Genomic DNA, 21,207 nt, shown 5'->3' with positions numbered 1-21,207 from the left:
GAAGATATCAGGTATGGTTTAATTCATGAAAGGTGATAATGATCAAAAGTCGTTATCAGACCCTACAGAAATACATCTTAGACACATCAGAGGATGGATTTATGTATTTGTGGTCTGTGGTTTTAGGAAATGATTGATCTCCAGACTAAAATGGATACAGTACAGTAGGCTTGATCATCTGTGCCTATAAATCTCGGAGGGATTATAAAATGGCACTATATATACCGGAAAACAGCTTGGCAGTTTCTCCAAAAGTTAAAAATATAAAAGTTACTATATAATGCAATGATTCTACTAAATATATATTTAAGAGAAATGAAAACGCCCACATACTGAGTAACTAAGATTTGTGTAACTAAGCTTATAGTCTGATTTGCTCCTGTCTCAGCTTCCATCTTCAAAGGCTGTTCTTCTTTTACCTATGCTTAAAAGAATTTTTTTTCCTTTGGTATCTTTTTTTTTTTTTTTTGGAATTTTTTTTGCCAGTTCTGGGACTTAAACTTAAAGCCTGGGCATTGTTCCTGAGCTCAAGGCTCGTATAGTACTACTTGTGCCACAGCTACACTTCTGGATTTCCAGTGATTAATTGGAGATAAAAGTCTCACTGACTTTCCTGTCAGACCTTGTCAGTCTTTGATGGTGATCCTCAGATGTCAGCTTCCTAAGTAGCTAGGAGAATGAGCCACTGGTGCCTAGTTTGGACCGTCTTCTTATAAGGATCATTTATGAGGGATTCAAAGTCTACCCTACTCTAGCATAACCTTACCTTAACTAGTTATATTGTAGGGAATTAGCTTTTGAGGACCCAATCTAATTCACCTCCCCAGTTACTTCTGTCAACTATAGCTCTAACCCAAATATATCTCTATTAGCAGAAAACCACACAGCTAATCTTTGATTATTTTGTCTTAGTAAGAGGAATTAAAGCAAGCAGATCATAGTGAAAACAATAATAACAAACAAAAAGAGAGCCAGGTTCAGGCCTATAGTTCTAGCCACTTAGAGGGCTGAGATCTGGAAGATGGTGGATTGAAGCCAGCCCAGGCAGAAACATCCACAAGGCTCTATCTCCAATTACTCAGCAAAACAAAAACAAAACAAATGAAAAAAAAAATAGGACTGAGGGCTGGGAATGTGGCACAGTGGCAGAGTGCTTGCCTAGCATGCATGAAGCCCTGGGTTCCATTCCTTAGTACCATATAAACAGAAAAAGCCAGAAGTGGCACTGTGGCTCAAGTGGAAGAGTGCTAGTCTTGAGCAAAAGATGTTCAGGGACAGAGCTCAGACACTGAGTTCAAGCCCCAGGGCTGAAGGCATGTGTCAAGAGCAAGCAAGCCAAAGTCAAACCTTAGTATTCCCCCCCCCCCCAAATGATGATAATATAAGTGGGGTGAATGTAATCAAAATCTATTACATTCATGTTCTAAATATCACAATGAAACCCCTTGGACAATTAAATTAGGCTAATAGAATTTTTTAAGATAAAAAATTAAGTACCAAAAGAACAAATTATCCAGTCAATACAGGGGAAAATAAACCAAATAAGTATTTTTCTAAAGAAGATGGAAGGGGGCTGGGAAGGTGTCTCAGTGGTAGAGCGCTTGCCTTGCATGCATGAGGCCCTGGGTTCGATTCCTCAGCACCACATAAGCAAAAAGAAAAAAGCTGGGAGTGGCACTGTGGCTCAAGTGGTAGAGCGCTAGCCTTGAGCTGAAGAGCTGAGGGACAGCGCCCAGGCCCAGAGTTCAGGCCCCATGACCGGATCCCCTCCCCCCCAAAAAGATGGAAGGTACTCAACAAATCCATGAAAAAAAAATAAGAGAGTTGACTATCAAAACCACTGAAGCCAGGCACCTGTAATCCTAGCTACAAAGGAGGCTGACATCTGATTACAGTTTGAGGTCTGAAGCCATCCCAGTCAGGAAAGTCCAAGAGACTCTCCCTCATTAACCACCCAAAGGCTGGAAGTAGAGCTGTGACTCAAGTGGTAGAGAGCTTGAGCACCTTGAGCACAAAAGCTCAGGGACAATGACCAAGCCCCGAGTTCAAGGAGTCAGCACCAAAAAAAAAAAAAAGAACCAAAAAACCCAAACCTCACAAACCTTACATTAATACTATATCTAAACTGTCTGAATGGCTATCATGGGAGGGGGGTGGGACACAAAATCCAAATACTGATGAGGATATTGAGGATCTTCTACACTAGTAAGAATGTTAATTAATAGAGCCACTATGGAGAAACCATAAAAAATTAAAATTAGTACTACCACATAATCCAGCTCTATCACTTCTGGATATATACCTTCAAGATTCAAATCAGCTTACTACACAGATACCTGAACACCAATGTTTATCACAGCAATATTCCCAATAGACAGCCCAAGCGCCCATCAACAAATAAAAAACACATAAAAAAGTGGTATATATCACATAGATGAGTTTTATTCAGTCACTAAGAAGGCTGAAGTTATATCTACAAGAAAATGGATAGACCGGAGACCATTATGTTAAGCCAAGAAACTACATCTTACCAAGAGAAGTACTTCATATTTTTTGTCACGTAAGGAACTCAGGGCAAAAGGGTTATCAGAATGATATGACTATAGGGATGTGGAAGAGGAAAAGACAGAGAGGTGGTAGCATAAGAAAGGTAATAAAGGGGTTTGGATACTAGATCTATTCAGAAAGCATCATCATGAAACCCATTATTTGTATCCTGTACAAGCAATATACATTATTAAACAAAGTTCAGTCCACCTCCTGTAGTCTGAGCAAACCACTCCCTCTTTGTATACTTCACTATAGTCATCTATAAACAAAGTCAGTAATGTTGACTAATATCTATCTAGTGCTTTACACAATGAACTGTTCTGAGCCCTATATATGCACCCTTTCCCTTGACCCAGCAACTCTACTATAAGGTGAAAACTTAGTATCTCCAAGTAATAAAGGAGAAAGCAATCTAAGAGAGTAAGAGATTCTGTTTCAAGTCACAGAGAGTAGAAGAGTCAGTGATTAAATTCAGTCTTAATCCAGATCCTCACGTATGAATCTACCAGTGGTCCTGGGAGCAATTGCTAAGTGATCTTTTCAAGAGCTGTTAATTCCAAGCCATCTAACATCTTCAAGTGCCTACTCTATCAAAGAGTCCTCTGTTCAAAGCAAGACAGGAGGAAGTACAGCAAAATACTTTGGAGAAATCTGTATTTTCTTTCTTTTTCGGTTGGTCATGGGGCTTGAACTCAGTGCCTGGATACTGTACCTAAGCTTTTGCACTCAAGGATAGAGCTTTTGAGCCACAGTGCCACTTCTGGTTTTCAGGTGGTTAACTGAAGAGTCCCCAGGCTGGCTTCAAACTGCAATCCTCAGATCTCAGCCTTCTTCCTGAGTATCTAGGATTACTGGAGTAAGGCACTGGTGCCTGGCTGAAATCAGTATTTTCAAAGTAAGAACAACCAGATAAGCACCAATATAAATAAGATGGGAAGATGGCTCAGTGGTAGAGTGCTTGCTTTGCATGCATGAGGCCCTAGGTCCAATTCCCTAGGACCATATAAGCAGAAAAAGCCGGAAGTGACACTATGGCTCAAGTGGTAAAATGCTAGCCTTGAGGTGAAGAGCTGGGGGACAGCACCCAGGCCCGGAGTTCAGGCCCCACAACCAACAACAAGAAAGAAATATACAACTTGTGGGTGGGGATAGGAGAGAAAAACTGGGAGAGAGAAAGGGAAGGGGTGACAGTGTCTAAAAAGAAATGTATTCTTTACCCTAACTTCTTCTCTATATCACCTTTATTATATATATATGTGGCAATTAGATGCCCTGCCGTGTAATATCGTAAGAGATCATGTAAAGTGATCAGAACTCAATTCTGACTTGGGACACAATATGATCATAGGATGTTCCTTGCCCAAAGCATCCCATGAGTGTTGCCATTCTTGTCCCCTGCAGATTGAAATGCTTTCCTAGTCACCAGCCTTCTAAGTTCAAGAAGTTAAGTCCAAAATTGTCTTCATGTATCTTACAATGAAAATGGTACCTGACACATTGATTTCTTGTTTCCTATGTTAGCTGCTCTACTTTTGGTTTTAATGATGGTGTGGCCATATAAACAATGATAGAAATAATTCCGTCTACTTGCTGCAGGCTACTGGGAAACTGAAATCTCTATGTATCTGAGCCTGAAGGTGACAGTGGGAAATGTTCTTGTTTTAGTTTGACACTGCTGTGCATAGAGCCTAAGGCCTCCCACAGGCTGGGAAAATATTCTACTAGTGAGCTAGTGTGTCAGCAAACAAATATTCTGTTAACAACTATTACTTAGCTAAAATCTTACAAGGTAGGGGCAGATGGAAAGATGTTAATGTACTATTGCCTTTGCAGAACTCCAGACTAGGAACCTCTTAGAAGTGGAGTCCAGAAAGCAACCCAGTTACTAGTTTATAGTGTAATGTTCTATCTGCCTCCTAGCTCATCTTTCTTAAACTGCCCCATTCTTGTTCAGTTGAAGACCTACTAAGATGGGTATGCCTTTCCACATCGATTTATCCTGCATATGTATTCCAGAATATTCTTTTTTTTTTTGGGGGGGGGGTCTGGTCGTGGGGCCTGAACTCTGGGCCTGGGCGCTATCCCTCAGCTCTTCAGCTCAAGGCTAGTGCTCTACCACTTGAGCCACAGCTCTACTTCCGGCTTTTTTCTTTCTGCTTATGTGGTGCTGAGGAATCGAACCCAGGGCCTCAGGCATGCAAGGCAAGCACTCTACCACTGAGCCACCTTCCCAGCCCAGAATATTCTTATACATGGATTTATATCTTCCTCCATAAAAACTGTGCATGGCTCTTTCTTCTTCACCTGCTGAATAAAACCCTACCTCATCTTTTTGTGTCCTATGCCAATCCCAAACCACAGTAAGTGAAAGTGTCAACATCTTCCACATGAATCTTGAACATTTCCTGACCTTGGAAAATGGTCCTTGCTCCTGCTTAAAGCTCTTGCTTTTTTCTCTTCTTCAACTTTTGACATAGTGTACACTGAATAGAACGACTGCATCTGCTCCCCATCCCTCGCTCTATTCCTGTGCCCCCCTTCCACTGCCCTCCCCCACTGAACATGGTTAAGAAACTCTGGCTTCTTAACTCAAAGTCTTCTATGAATATCTTACAATTACCATTTATGCCAGGAAGTGATATCACTCTCAGTTTTATGCCAATATATTGTTTCCATGCGCTGTACTGTGCTTCAGCTATGTTAAATGTAGCAGAATCATATTTAAACTTTGTATTCACACCTTGTTCCCTTACAGTGCTCAAACAGTTCCAGGGTAGGCCTTCAACAATATATAGTTGTGCTAGTACCAGTGGCTCATCCTGTAATCCTAGCTACCCTGAAAATGGAAATCCAAAGGATCATGATTCTTGGCCAGCCTGGACAAGAAGCCCATCTAATCCAATAGCTTGGTATGGGAATAGATGCCTATTATCCTAGCTATTTGAGAAGCTGAGATTGAGAGGATCATGGTTCTCAGCTCAGGCAAAAAGGTGAGACAATAAAAAAATAAGCAGGTGTGGCTCAGTGATGAAGTACTACCAGTGGGCAGAAGTCCACTCAGGGTGCAAGATCCAGTTCCAGTGCAGGTACCACTACAATATGACCAGAGCAAGCTGGGCATAATGGCTTAAACCTTTAATTCTATCTTTGGGAGGAATAAATTGGTCAAGATTTGAGGCCAGCAAGGGCATAAAACATCAAAAGACTCCATCTCACTCAATGTCTAGGTGTAGTGGTATGTGTTTGTCATTCCAGCTTGACATCTGGCCTGTAAGGCCAGACACATGGAAAGACAGAAGGAGGACTGAAGCTCAGGCCAGCCTGGGCATAAATCGAGTCCTTACCTTGAAAATAACCAACATTAAAAGGTGCTAGAGGCATGGCTTAAACAGCAGAGTGATCGCCTTACAAGGACCAGTACTGTCAAAACAAACAAACTACAGCCCAAAGGGCTGCATGGCTCCAGTGGTATAGCCAAAGCTCTGGGGTCAAACCCCAATACTACCAGCAAAAAAAAAAAAAAAAAAAAAGAAAAGAAAAGAAAGAAAACAAAAAGAAAGCGTGTGTGTGTTTGTGTGTTTTGTATGGAGCTACAGAAGTAGCTACAGGAGTAGAATGTCTGCCTACCAAGCAGAAGTCCCTGAGTTTAATCCCCAGCACAGCCTAACAAAAGTGTTGTGGCTACAGATGAACAGATTTTTCTATAAATACTGACTTGTAGTTAACAGAATGGTTCACAGAAGGTCATGTATATATGTCTTCTATAGAGACAAAGGAGTAAAATTTATATGTATCCAGTTTTCCTAAAAGTTTTCATCTTTGAATAATACTTTAAATACTTTCATATACATAAACCATGTTTATTTTGAAAACTATTAATAATTTAAAGAGCATGCTCATAGTTGCTTAATTATTTGTCTATGTATTCACTTCTTCAGCAGTACTAGTATCTGCATTCAGGCCTTGCTAAGCAAGCACTCTACCACTTAAGCTATGGCTTTAGCCCATGGGGCATACTTTCCAAAGGACAAAAACTGCCGAGGAGAGATTTTAAACTATTACTCCAAATTCAGTGAAATGTTTAATCAAATATAACACATCTCTTAAAAATAGTATAGACAGTTTATAAGATGAAGTAAAAACCAACATTAGTGAATAGAGATAATATAAAAAGGGAGAGAATTTATTTACTAATGTAGTGATTAAAAGTATTTCAGTAGAGAAGCAATCTGAAACAGAAAACAAGCCCAGATAGAAAGGTTGATAAAAACCCTAAATATCATTTGTAGACCACAAGCCTCTCAAAAAAACAAAAACCCCAAAACAATAAACAAATTCCCTCCCCCGCAAAAAAGCCCAAAAAGAAACCACCAGCACACATTCAAAATTCCAATTAACAACAGTCCTTGATTAACTGGGTAGCTCAGAAGTGCAGATACACACTAAGCACAGCTTAACAGTAGCTTCCCAAATACTCACTAAATCCTGATTTACATTCAGAGTGCTAGCCAGACATTGCTACTTTGGCACAGAGGGCTCCCTCTCCTAGCCTCTCAACATCTTTGTTCTATGATGAGGAAAAGCCTCAGGGAAGTACCCAGTCCCCTGAGGGAGAAATCAAGGGAGCTGGTAAAATGCAGACCAATTGAGACCATGGGGATCCAAGGCAAGACTTTGATAATAGATGTTCACTGATTGTCTTTCTGGCATTAGGGGTTCTGTGTTTGTGAGAGAGACATGACTTGTCAGGGAAGCTCTTCTGTTTCTGAACACTCTATTACAGCCCAAGAGCCAACACAAAGCTCAGGTCGCACCTCGGAAAAGCTCAACCCTTCATATTCCATGATCCCACTCGGAAGTGAACAGTCCATGTGGGAGCACTCAATGGTGGTGGCAGCTGCACAGTGAACACCATGCCAGGGCACCCCATGTGTGCTACTCCTGAAGCAGGCTTCGAGAGACCAGCATCTTCATCACTTCGTTGCTACCTGAAAGAGGGAGAAAGCAGGAAGGATCTAGATCTAGAAGGAGCAGATAGTCATGGATTTAAACTACAATGGTTGCTCTTATCCTTTTTCTCTATGGTACAAGGTGGGTGGGGAGGAGACAAGAAATGAGAAATAATTGTTTTTTTAAAATCTCATGATTAAAAAAATGCTTGCATTAGATTTAGAAAAGCGGGGTGGGGGTGGGGTAGCGGGGAAGAGCACTGGTATCTCATTCCTATAATCCAAACTACTCAGAAGGCTGAGATCACGGGATCCTGGGTCAAAGTCAGCCTCAGCAGACAAATCTGAGACATTTATCTCCAATTAACCACCAAAAACTAGGAAATGGTAGAGCACCAACCTTGAGTAAAAAGGCTAAGAAAGATCATGAGGCCCTGAGTTCAAGCCCCAGAACTAGCATACAAATACAAAAAAAAGGTAGAATATAACTCTACTTTAAAAAACAAAAAGTACTTCCAGAAATAGAAAAACAAAACAAACAACAACAAAAAAAAAGCGCCAGGCATTGGTGGCTCACACCTGTAATCCTAGTTGTTCAGGAGGCTGAGATCTGAGGATCATGGTTCAAAGCCAGCCCAGGCAGCAAAGTCTGTGAGACTCTTATCTCCAATAAACCACCAGAAAACTGGAATTGGCACCGTAGCTCAAGTGGTAGAGCGCTAGCCTTGAGCTGCAGAGCTAAGGGACAGCACCCAGGCCCAGAGTTCAAGCCTCATAACTACTACCACCACCAAAAAATAAAAAAATAATAAAAATTAATAATTCTGGATGAAGGAAAAGGAATACTTTTACTTTCCGTGTGTGTGTGTGTGTGTGTGTGTGTGTGTGTTTTATATATATATATATATATATATATGTATTTTGGTGTTATGGGGTTTGAACTCAGAGCAAGGGTTCTCCCACCAAGCCACCTCCAGCCCATCTATCTACACACTGAGTATTTTAGATAGGCTTTCCCTCTTTGCCTGAGCACAGGCCTGTGCTATAATTCTATTTTAAGTTTCCTGCCATAGCTGGGATGACAGATGTACATCACCGTGCCCAGCTTCTTTGGTTAAGATAGGATAGAGTCTTGAGAACTATTGTAAAATCCTCACAATCTCAGACTTCCAAGGTCATAGGATGACAGGTGTGTACCATACTGCATCCTAGCTATTGATTAAAATGGAGTCTAGGGGACTTTTTGTCCTGTCTGACCTTTCACCTTGATCCTCCTGATCTCTGCCTCCTGAGTACTGGTAGTATCAGGCATGCGCCAGTACAACTGAATTATTTTACAGCTTTTCAACCATAAACACACACTTCTTTGGCAATCAGCAAACTGAACTTTAATTTTTATTTATTTATTTATTTTTGACAGTTCTGGGGCTTAAACTTGGGGCCTGGGCGCTGTCCCTCAGCTTCTTTTGATCAAGGCTAGGACTCTACCACTTGATCCACAGCACCACTTCAAGCTTTTTCTGTTTATATGGCACTGAGGAATGGAACCCAGGGCTTCACATATGCTAGGCAAGCACTCTACCACTAAACCACATTCCCAGCCCAGCAAACTGAACTTTAAAAGAGAACATTTTTCTCTTAAAGGAGGAGAATCAGTTGTTAGGAGCTTTTTTTTTTTTTTTTTGAGTGTATATGTGCGTATCAGTCCTGGGGCTTGAACTCAGGGCCTGGGCACTGTCCCTGAGCCTCTCTGTGCTCAAGGCTAGCACTCTACCACTTGGGTCAGAGTGCTACTTCTAGCTTTTTCTGAGTAGTTTACTGGAAAGAAGCCAGCCAATGCTGGCTTCGAGCCATTTTCCTTAAATCTTAACCTTTTGAGTAGTGAGGATGCCACCGGTATCCAGCTTGCTTCATTTTTAATATAAAGAGACACACAAAGTACCTTGTGTCTTGAACAACCACACAAGACAAATAAAACCAAACCAACCATTGCACTTTTGCCCAAAAGTCCTTAAGCAACAAGGTGACAGTGACTAGTGTTCTAATTTTTCACTGTGTGATGATGATGTGACTTGAAACAATGTGTGGTTTTTCTCACTCAACAGCCAGCTTAAAAGACAGCCTTTAGAAGAAAGGTGAACTTTCCCACAGTTGTAAGTTGTGGGAAAGTTGAGCACAATGACCAAAAATGAGGTTTCAGTACAGTAACTGGGAAATTTATGACTCTTTCTATTGGGCTCCAATTGTGATTTCCACATAAAGCCATAGCCTTCCTTTAAACTTCCTACAAGTGCAAAGCTCAGACCCAATGGCACCAACAATTTGGGGTGGGGCTCTACAGAGAATTCTGGTATCTGCTCAGGTATGAGAAAGATGTTTTAAAACAGACAGGGAGACAAACACTCACAAGATTGTTCTATATTCCTACTAAAGTAGTCCCAGACACCCACCCATACTAGCTGGAACAAGTGCTGTCACTGTAAGCTAGTTGCAATCATACAGGAAATCATGAGATGAAGAATGAAGGATTACCAATTGGAGGTTAGTCTAAGCAGCAGTGAGATGGTATCTCTCCTTTTTTTTTGGGGGGGGTGGGTTGAATTCAGGGCTTGGGCACTGTCCCTGCGCTCTGTAGCTCAAGGCGAGCACTCTACCACTTGAGCCACAGTGCCACTTCTGGTTTTCTAGTGGTTTATTGGAGATAAGAGTCTCATGGACTTTCCTGCCCTGGCTGGCTTTGAACTGTGATCCTCAGATCTCAGCCTTTTGAGTAGCTAGGATTACAGGCGTGAGCCACCAGCGCCCTGCTTTTGTGAGATATTATCTCAAAAACAAAATAAAAACAAAAAGTGTGTAGCTTGAGTGGAAGGATGTTTACCTAGTAAGCATAAAGAGTCCAATATTACAAACCCAACAAGACAACAGAAGAGCTATGTCACTTCAAGGTTTATGCGCCATTTGCACAGCTTGACTCACATCTCACACACTCCCCAGATAGTATGTTTGTGGCTACCAAGGAGAAATCCACATACTGACAACTTTATTGGAAAAATCCACTGTTTATACAAATATTTATGAACATATTTTAGGATATAGAGCTGATAATCAATTTGTAAAGCTGCTGGCTCACATTTGTTTTATAAAAAAATTGGGGGGAAGAAGTAATGAGGTTTGAATTCCAGGTTCTGCGCTTACTAGCCACATGTTCTCCCCCTTTTAGTTACTACTCTGGAGGAGGGAGTCATGTTTTTGTCCTGGTGGCTTCTGACTATGATTCTCCTACCTGTGCAGCTGGGATCATAGGTACATATCAAAACACTTACCTTGCTGGTTGAGACAGGGTCTAACTTTTTGCTCAGGCTGGACTTTATGACGTTTCCAATCTCTATGTCCTCAGAAGCTGTGTTCATAGGTGAGTCACCTTTACTGGGTTCATAAATTATTGCATGAAAAGTGCTGGGATCCCTGTGGACTAGGTATTTTATGTAACAGTGACGAATAGCCACTGGTGTACTTTTCACTAGTGAAAACTGCCATCTCAGTTTTGACCTTCTCTTTAATCCACAAAGAGAAAAGTGCAGAAGTAGATCAGATGTCTCATCCAGAGAGACAAAGCAGTCTCTTGGTCCCTAGGCTAGTACTCTTTCTGATGTGTCAACAGGCTACTTCCAAAACAGGAGTGAGGAAAGGAAGGAAGGAGGAAGACAAAAGACAGAGCCTGGTGGGATCCTGAGGACTAGCCAACATAGCCCAGGCTGGAAAGACAACTACCCCATCACTGTTTTGAAAGAGAATAACCTCTGGCCATTTTTACCTTCTAGAATTTGGTGGACCCTGGAGTCCCTCATATACTGCTGAACAGCATAATCCTTCAGGTAGCCATAGCCCCCATGCATCTGCAAAGCCTGGTTGCAGATCTGCAGGGAGAAAAGGGATTCACTGTCTTCAGTTCCATGAAGACTAGAACATCTGCTTTCCCTCTCCATGCCAGTCCCCAATCTGACAGCCTACTGTATATTAACCAGAGGAAAATCAACAGATAGCCACCAAGCTCAGAGAGGAGCTCCATACTCTTTTTTTTTTCTTGGGGGTCCAGTCGTGGGGCCTGAACTCTGGGCCTGAGCACTGTCCCTCAGCTCTTCAGCTCAAGGCTAGCGCTCTACCACTTGAGCCACAGCGCCACTTCCGGCTTTTTTCTTTTTGCTTATGTGGTGCTGAGGAATCGAACCCAGGGCCTCAGGCATGCAAGGCAAGCGCTCTACCACTGAGCCAATTTCCCAGCCCTCCATACTTTTATATGGTCAGAGACAAAAGGAAGTCCATCTACCTTACTTGTCTATTCCCACCAGTCAAATGACCTCTGCCTTTCTCATTAGTGGCGCAGGAGAAGCTGCCTACTAACACCTTGACTGGATTATATGAAGCTCAGATACCATCTAGTAGCCACACAGCCTTGATGTAGAAATGGCTTTGTCCTCATAAGGTAAAGAGGGCAATGAGTGTTAAATCTGGGCTAGAGATACTACACCGCTCTGAACCTTGCAAAGATCATGTCTAGAACACATCTGAAAGACAGTGCTATAATGAAGTGCATAACAGTACAGGACAGGCCAAAAGGCCAGCGATGAGAACTTCTGTGCAGGCTTCTCATGCATTAATTTATATCCTTAAGCCTCAAAGCCATTCTTGTTTGTATTGGAAGGATAGAGTCCCAGAGTTGACTTAATCAAGTTTTTCAACATCTCTACGCCTAGCAGCTGCTCCTTGTCCTTTCCAGGGGAACCAAAGAGCTTATTACTTACAGCAAAGCATTCGTCTGTAACAAAGAGCTTGGCCATGGAGCACAGGGCCACTGCATCTTCCCGCTCTTCCTGCAAGGCCACAGCAGCATTTCGAACCATCAGTCTTGAGGCAACCAGCCTTGTGGCCATGTCAGCCAGTTGGAATTGTAGGTACTGCAGCCACAGCAGGAAAAAGAACCAAGACAAAGGGGCTTAGATAGGCTCTAGCAGAAGACCTTTCTAATTGACACCCCAATGTTTGTCTTCTACCTCCTCTACAGAGCAAACACAGTGTTTCCTAATTTCTAAGCCTGCTACGTTTGCCCTGGACTTGGCATTACTGCCTCCCAGGAAAGACCATGGGTAAGACAGAATAGAAATAAAAGACAGATTCTGGAAAGCACCACAAGGGCTATCATGGTCTTCTCTGAGAACAAGGGTCCTAGAGCAGGTCTAAAGATGGAAGGCAAATGCAGATACTCAGGGCCTTACCTGGTTACTGGCCAGAGGTGCTCCAAACTGCTTCCTGACCTTGAGGTGCTCTCGGGCATGGATGATTGAAGCATGAGCAGCTCCCAGAGAGCAGGAAGCTAGAGAGGAAGAGAGTTAAGGCTTCCATGAGGCCTCAGGATGAGCAGCTGGCCCCAGCCACTCCTTCCTTGCCCCATTCCTTCTGGTCCTCACCGACGTTGATCCGCCCGCCATTCAGTCCCTTCATGGCAATATGAAAGCCCTGCCCCTCGCTCCCAATCCTGTTGACCACAGGGACAGCACAGTCTTCGAAGATTACAGCTCGGGTTGGTTGGGAGTTCCACCCCACCTGGCAAAAATCAAGAACTGGGTGTCTGCCCAATAATGCCCCACATAGGGCTGCCTTCTCTGTGGACAGAAGCCTGTGAAGTATAGAGTAAAGCACCCTGGGACTCAGACCCACAAGAACGTAAAACAAGGAAAGAAAGAAAGTTCAGAGTTAAAGGCTTATCAACACTCATGAAACAAAGATGCTTATTTCAGCTAAACATTTTTTTTTCCGATCAGTTGTGGGTCTTGAACTCTTAGCATTTTTGCTCAAGGCTAGCACTCTACTATTTTGAGCCACAGTACCACTTCTGGTTTTCTGGTGGTTAACTAGAAATAAGCATCTCATGGAGGGCTGGGAAGGTGGCTCAGTGGTGGTCCTACGGCTCAAGTGGTAAAGTGCTAGCCTTGAGCTGAAGAGCTGAGGGACAGCTCCTAGGCCCAGAGTTCAGGTCCCACGACCAACCAAAAAAAAACAGTCTCATGGACTTTCCTGCCTGGGCTAGCTTTGAACCACGATCCTCAGATCTCAGCCTCCTGAGTACCTAGGATTACAAGCACAAGCCACTGTTGCCCAGATTAAACATTTTTTTTAAAGTATGTTAAGAGAATCTACATCTAACATCTATTCTATCTACAAACTTCTTGTAAGATTGGGACAGGGCCTGACCTAATTTTTGTGATTCTGTGAGCATATTCTTTTGTAAGAACAAAGACAATGTCAGAATTACTTATAGGCATTTTGTTTTTGTTGCCTATTATTTTGATTGTTTAAGATACTATCTCACCATTTAGCTCAGGCTGGCCTCTAACTCATGATCCTCCAGTGTTTGGATTACAGGCATGTACCAACATGCCTGTTAGTTTACTTCTAAAGATCTTATTAATAATAGCTTTACTTCTTTTAGAAGCATAGTTGTTAAAATGTGCTATAATTAAGGCCAACAGCATGCAGTGTGTGGGAAACCCTTGGTCTAACATTTAGCTTCAAAGAGATCCAGTGGTGTGCTGGCATCAGCTTATTGGAGTCAATTACACCTCTTCTAACTGAGCATTCTGTGATATACAGGGGTGCCTTGAAATCACTTTGATGAGAGCATTCATACTGCAGAAATTGGCCAACACTACAAATGGGAGCTCTTTTGTTTGTCTCAGAGAGCTAGTTTACCAGGGTATCAGGGGATGCCATATGTTAGTCATAAGCCCAAGAAAATTTCCATCATGTAACTACCTAGTTACAGTTTTCATCTTTGGAAAAAAACTACTTGACTTACTTATGGCCTTCCTTTTTCCAACCTTAAGTAGGGGAGCTGGACTAGAAAACTGGAAGAAGCTTTTTCTTCAAATAAAATCTCATTGAGGTGTTTCATATATAAATTGGTAAGGTCTTCACTTAATTCCCTTCATCATCTTCTCCATATATTTCAAAACTTTAAAGAACTGTAAGGCTGTAGTAAGGCAGATTAGGAAAAACTATAAACTATATAACACACCTAGGTTCCCTTTTAACTCAAAAAAACACAATCACTTTTTTTTTTTTGGCAATACTAGGGATTGAACTCAGGGCTTCACAGCCTGAGCTTTCTAAACACAATATAAGCATATGAAGGCAAGATCACATTGGTCTAATTAGTAAAGCATCAAATACAGACAGCTGGTACCCTCTAGGACTTGTGCTCTAACCAGCTACTGTGAAAATGGCCCCTCTCCTAAACTTACCAGAAAAGCTGTAGCCACATCAGGGAAGGATAATGTCCTTTACCTTGTAGAAGATTCTGTATAACTAGACTACTCCTGTTAGAGCCTATTCCTGATATTAATTTTGTCTCTTCTGCATATGATGTTGAAATTCTCTCTCTCTCTCTCTGGTGCCAGAGAGACTTCAAATCAGGACCTACGCACTTCTTCCACTTTTGCTCAAGGTTAGCACTCTACCATTGAACCAAGAGTGGAGGAAATGATGACAACATTTAACAATAGGTGTTTTGTGAAACTTACTGGCAAACTTTGTCACCTTCTCTAGTAGCTCATTGTTTCTTAACAATACCCTATTCTATTCAGTTCTTTAAACACTCTAAAGAAGCAAGTGCTTAAGGTAGGAAATCAAGTATGTGACCGAGTTTATGAAATTAGGGAGGGGTTTGTCTGACAAGTAAAAGCCTCCTAATTTGAGCTTCCTAATCAGCCACTCACCTTTTTCTCCTTCTTGCCAAAGCTGAGGCCTGGGGTCCCCTTCTCCACAACTATGCATGAGATGCCTTTGGGGCCTGGTCCTCCAGTTCGGCACATAACCACATAGATGTCTGACTCACCACCTGCACTGATGAAGGCCTGTGGATACAGAAGTGCTACATGAGTTCGGAGCCTAACACCAGGGAAAAACACTGGAGTCTTCCTTACAATAGGCAAAAGAAGACACTAAGGAGGGATCAGTAGTAGATGCAATGACTGGAGAATCAGGGATTTAGTTGATAAGAACAACAGGTGTGGTTCAAGCGATAGAGCATCAGCCTTGGGGTGGGGGTGGGGGAAGGAGGCCAAGTGAGAACATGAGGCGTTGAGTCCAAAAACCCAAGAGACCAATATGAATGACATTATCTGAAATCAGATCATAAGAGACAAAGAGTGAAGAGGAGTAAAGAGAAATGGGTCAATGTTTTTCTTCCTAGCATATAACATTCCTGTGGGAATACTAACTCAGGCTCAGGACCCAGGGGATCAGGAAGAAGATAGGAAAACACGAGTTGTTCGGGGAGGTCAGCATGCTGGTACCTTGGAGCCATTGAGGATGTAATGATCTCCTTGTTGTTTAGCGGTGGTCAAAAGGGATGCAGCATCGCTTCCACTTCCTGAAGCAGGGCTCAAATGGAACAGAAAGGGGGTGAGAAGGTCATGATTCCCTTGCCCAGCATAGTTCTATCTCCTCATGAATCTTTTTAAGAAACATTTGGGTGTGTACTACTTTAAGATCCACATGGCCAAAGGAATTTTTAGTACTTGGTAAAAACTGCTTGCATTAAGCAGACCATAGTTCCTCTCCTGACACACCAGCTAGCAGTGGTTTGCAGCTGAGAGGAAATCTGAAGACCTTTGGTACCTGTGACACAGATGGGATTCTTGTTACTCTACAACCAAACTTGGTTAAGTAAGGGCTCTGTGGGTCAGTGGGTGAACAGTGCACACTAGCTCTACCTCTCTCCCTGAGAAGTCTTCCCCTGCTAAGAATGGCAAACCCACCTGGTTCAGTGAGGCAGTAGGAGGCAAACTTCTCCATGGCACAAAGTGGTGGGCAAAGCTTATGTCTCTGTTCTTCATTTCCAAAGCTATCAATCATCCACACACACATGCTGATTGATGCATCAAGTAAGATATTGACAGAAATAAAGACAGAAAAGAAAATGGGGTGAAGTGGAAGAGAACAAAGGACAGCAAAGCAGATTCAACTTGAAAGGAAACGACTAGGCGAAAATATATTCCTGGAATGTGTTCTAAACAGAGACACTAGGATGTGATATTTCTTACCTGGATGTTTATACTACTTCCAATTAGAACTTCTAGAAATAAGTGTTAAATGTACTTCCTACTTTCTCAAATTATTGGAAGTTTCATCTGTGGATAGAGGGAAAAGGTGACAGTACCCTGACTACTCTACTGGAGCAGTCTGCTGGTAGTGGGTACTAGGACTTGGGAGAAGGCTAGCTGACCTGATTCTCTAAGCAGTGTACAAGATAGGATCAAGTCCACAGGTGGCATATCTAGGATGTCTTAGCAATAGTTTTGTTTCTCAAGGACAAGCAATCCATCCCACATGAATCAACTTCTCCTTATAAGCCAGAAACTTCCTGGTCACTCCATGTGAATGTTTACTCACTTGTGGATGCTCATGTAGGCTGTGGTGCTGGTGCAGCCTGTAGCCAATGCTTCAAAGATGACAGAGGTATCAAGCCGTGACAGTCCAGATCCACCAACATCTGTTCGGACGTAGACTCCCCCAAAGCCTAGCTGTGCTGCCTTCCGCATCATATCCACAGGGAACATCTCCTATCCACAAACAAGAGAGAAAGCTGGGCACTGGTGACTCACACCTGTTATCCTAGCTACTCAGGAGATGGAGATATGAGGATCATGGTTCAAAGCCAGCCCAGGAAAGATTGATCTCTAATTAACCACCCAGAAAAGCTGGAAGTGATGCTCTGGCTCAAGTGGTAGATTCTAAACCTGCGCAAAAAAAGCCCAGGGATAGTGCCCAGCTTTTGAGTTCAAGCCTCAGAGCTAGAAAGAGAGAAGGGGGGGAGGGAGAAGGAGAGGGAGAGAGAGAAGGAGAGAGGGAAAGGGAGAGAGGGAGAGAGAGGAAGAGAGAAAGAAGCTGGATCTGGATGCCTTCTAGAAAAGGAGTCACTGTTAATAGTTTTCTTATGGTAAATGGAGAAAGGAGACTGGGCAATTGCAATTACAAGGAGGGGAAGATATGGGTCAGAGTGAGCAGAGACACTTGGTGGAGCATCTAGCCACAGGGAAGCATCCTACCTTCTGGTCCCACTCTGCCATATTTGGAGCCATTTCCTGGGCAGCAAAGTCAAAGGCCACTTTCTGAAAAACTTTCTGCTCCTCATTTAATCCCAAGGAAGCTGTGGGTAGGAATACACATATTCAGTTCTAGGATGAAAGCCAGAGGAGAACAACAGAAGTAACAGGAAGCTGAGAGGACAGAGTTATTTTAGCATTCCCCAGACACAGAACACCTGTAACAGTTTCTCGGCTGGAGAGGAGACAGTTCTAACGCTTACCCATATCAGCCTAGGACAACACAGGCAGACTCTGCAGACATCTTACAAGTGCCACAGTGGCAGCTGTAAATAGGCAGAAATGGGGGCAAACAGGGATACAAAAAGCAAAAAATGGGAAGAGCAGGATGGATCAAGACACTGGACAATTAAGAAATATCCCTATCTCCCTTTACTCCCACAGGGCTTGGTTGACTTTATTTTTCCAACCTACTTACTTTTCAAAGATCTTAATCTCGGCCTGGTGCTGGTGGCTTACCCCTGTAATCCTACCTACTCTGGAGACTGAGATCTGGGGATTGTGGTGGCTCAAGTGCTAGAGCACAAGTCTTGGAGCATGAAAGCTCAGGGACAGTGCCCAGATCCTGAGTTTAAATCCCAGAACTGGTACATGCACATATCTTTACTTCTTCCTCTTCATAAATCCATACAAATTAAAGGGCCGGAGTCCAATGTAGTCAAGTGTTGTCTAGCATTCCTGAGGCCCTGTTGTATGATAACTGAAACATGGTAGATCCAATGGAGATCTCAAACAGTGTAATTTATTAGAAAGCCAAAATCAAAGTTCAGCAAAATAAAACACTAGGAAGTGGGTACTCAAAAGGGGTGAGGGCAGGGTCAAAGGGACAGGGGTAGACAAATGAAAAAAAGGAGAAAAACGCAGACAAGAATCCAATGTATATCCTGAAAAATTCAAAAGAGAGATGGAAGGGGTGTGTAGGGATAGGATGGGATGGGTAAGAATGTCAAAAGAGATATCACTGATCAAGGTATATTGTATTCATAAACTACTTGGTTAAATGTTAATAATTTCAAAATGGAAGGTACTACCATGTTTTAGTCCTAGTAGCTCAATGTATGTTACTATATCTTCTTCATCATTGTCTTACTTGACCGAGCAAAGAGCTACTTCCTAACGGCAAGCAATTCCAAACAACCAAAGGAGAGCAGATAGGATTACAAGGGTGAGCCCTGGGCACCAGGCTGAAATAAAGATTTTTGAAAAATAAGTACATAAGAAAAGTAGAGTCAGCCAAGCCACGTGAGAGTAAAAGAAGACAGTGAGCATTAACAATATTAGAATTTTATTCTATGACTGGAAGCATGGATCAATTGGCACAGTGCCAGACATGAGGTATACAAGCTAAGCAAGAACCTGGTACCTGACAATACAGCACAACAGGACTGTAGCTGTGGCTCAAGTGGAAAAGAATCAATTGTGAATGAAAAAAGCCCAGTGAAAGAGTGAGGCACTGAGTTTGAGCCCCAGAATATATACAGACACAAAGACAGATGGACGGATGGACAGACAGACACACACACACACACACACACACACACACACACACACACACACACACACAGAGAAAGGGTAAGGTATGTAAAGGAAAACATGGAGAGTAAGTAAAACTCCATAATTTTCAAAAGGCAAAAACAACCATGAAAATATGCCAAACAACAGGACTCACGAACTTTGCCAGTTACAGGCAGAGGTGAAAGTGTAAGCACATAATATACTCAAATGGCAAAGCAAATTGGAAAAACAAAACAAGTGGGATGAGGAAAGCCTTTATCATACAACTTAATTAGAAGCAAAAGGCAAAGCCTCCAGAAGCTTTTAAAATAAAACTACCATCTTTAAATGTATCCAAAGTAGAAAACTTAAGTAGAGCCCAGTAGAACTATTTGAGAATCTTCAGATGCTTGACAATTGTAGGCTTTTGAGTTCTGGCTCTGAAAATGGATCATTTAAGTCAGGGACCTCTCTAAACCTGTTAGCCCAATGTAAAACAAGAAGGCTACTTTTGCTGCATTGAGCACATTTTCTCACCTATGAAATGAAGACATTTTATATATAATATATAGGTACCATATAAAATAAATCTTAATTCTCTTAAAATTGTTCAGCTTTAAAACACAAAGAAACATTCAAGTATGTTAATTATCAATTCATTTAAATTTCCTTTTTCAGTAATAAGGATTAAACCCAGGGATTTGTGTAGGTTTAGCAGATTCTCCACCACAAAACCACTCTACCCAGAGCCTATTAATTTGTTTGGTTTGATATACAATTAGACAATTTTCTTTCATTGACTAATTAAAATAAAATAATTTCTTCTGAAAAGCTGAATGAGGCAGGAAGGGGTGGATTGGGAGACATGGATGAGAATGCTGAAAGGGGTCACTGATCAAGATGCACTGCATTCATAAACTGCTTTGTAAAATGGCAACTCCTGTGTGCAACTTTAAGATAATTCTTTTTTTTAAACAGAAGTAGGTCCTAACAGCTAGAGTTAAACCAGTAACTACTGGAATCACTCATATTTATATTATCGGTTGCCATAACCACTCCAGTCTGCTTTGGCATCAATCAAATGACCTTGTTTACAAAATCCTAAGAGATAGATGATACCAAGCAACACCTCTTGAGTAGTTTTAGGGTTCACCTCCCCCCCCCAACACACAATATTCTATACTTAGTGTGCTTCAAGAGTACATTCTTCTGTAGGTAAAATCTCCCTTCATTTTTAAACAAATGAAAAACTGTCAGAAAAAAACAAGAACTAGTTCGGAGACAGACAGAGAGCTCATTCTCTTTGTCCTGGTAATTGACCAACACTTCTCCACCTTCAGCTTACATTCCATTTGCCCTCAGACATTCCGGTTCGTTCCCTATCTAGTGGCTTCTCAATCGCATGTTTATTTTTCTTGCCAGTTTCAGCAACACAGGTTTTAAGCCTGCAGGTCATTTAACCCCCCCGCCGCTTAGGCTCCCCCTGAACGTCGGAATCCACACACGCGACTTCATCACACACACATCAGTCACAGGCTACACATCTGGGGGTGTCCGCAACGAGCGGGGCAGAGGGAAGTGGGTTCGGGAGGTAGAGGATGCCGCGAGGAGCGGGAGATGCCCTGCAACGCGGGCTCGGGGTGACGGGCCTCCACCGGGGGAACCGCAGAGGAGGCCGAGCCTGAGGCTCCTCGCAGAAGCCCACGGGAGTCCCGCTTTGTCTCAGCCTTACGATCGATGCAGGAGGTCAAGCTCCGGTGGCAGGTCTGGATGGGGGTCCCGAGACCGCGACGAAGCCAGCTGAGGCGCGCCCCGAGGCAGAGGTAGCCGAGCCGGAGCTTGTCCATCACAAAGACAGACAGGGAGTGCAACTGGACCCTGGCAGCATTTGCACTGGCCTGGACTGACCAGCGACCTCTGTCGCACTGCACTATGGGAATTGTAGTCTAACATGACCCTCGTTAGCCTCGCTCCAGGTGTGCTTCTCGGAAGAGAGGACTACAACTCCCAGAAATCCTCGGTGGCAGGCACCAAAGAGACCTGTAGTCCAC

At 42.7% G+C, this 21,207-nt stretch overlaps 1 protein-coding gene across 1 annotated transcript; it reads right to left on the bottom strand.

Annotated features, from left to right (window-relative positions):
• Positions 1 to 6,612: 6,612 nt before the first annotated feature.
• On the bottom strand, positions 6,613 to 21,038 carry Acad8 (acyl-CoA dehydrogenase family member 8). The gene is made up of 11 exons (XM_042674830.1): positions 20,889 to 21,038; positions 17,606 to 17,706; positions 16,950 to 17,119; positions 16,316 to 16,425; positions 15,851 to 15,927; positions 15,272 to 15,409; positions 12,965 to 13,100; positions 12,773 to 12,870; positions 12,302 to 12,454; positions 11,314 to 11,416; positions 6,613 to 7,538 (listed from the first exon to the last, which is right to left on the bottom strand). Exons 1-11 carry the CDS (start codon positions 21,001 to 21,003, stop codon positions 7,486 to 7,488), a joined length of 1,254 nt encoding a protein of 417 aa, XP_042530764.1. The 5' UTR covers positions 21,004 to 21,038; the 3' UTR covers positions 6,613 to 7,485.
• Between the last annotated feature and the right edge of the window lie 169 nt (positions 21,039 to 21,207).

The sequence above is a fragment of the Dipodomys spectabilis genome, unplaced genomic scaffold (assembly GCF_019054845.1).
Source record: "Dipodomys spectabilis isolate Male_0828 unplaced genomic scaffold, ASM1905484v1 ptg000023l, whole genome shotgun sequence".
NCBI lineage: Eukaryota > Metazoa > Chordata > Mammalia > Rodentia > Heteromyidae > Dipodomys > Dipodomys spectabilis.
The sequence above is the reverse complement of the archived record's forward strand: the minus strand, read 5'-3'. Positions and strand labels throughout refer to the sequence as shown.

Excerpts from the sequence above, each read along its gene's own strand:
- Acad8 (XM_042674830.1), bottom strand. The coding sequence starts at position 21,003 with ATGGACAAGCTCCGGCTCGGCTACCTCTGCCTCGGGGCGCGCCTCAGC. Across the intron at positions 17,120-17,605 it reads TGGCAGAGTGGGACCAGAAG|GAGATGTTCCCTGTGGATAT; the intron begins GTAGGATGCTTC and ends GTTTGTGGATAG. Across the intron at positions 12,871-12,964 it reads TGGCGGGCGGATCAACGTCG|CTTCCTGCTCTCTGGGAGCT; the intron begins GTGAGGACCAGA and ends CTTCCTCTCTAG.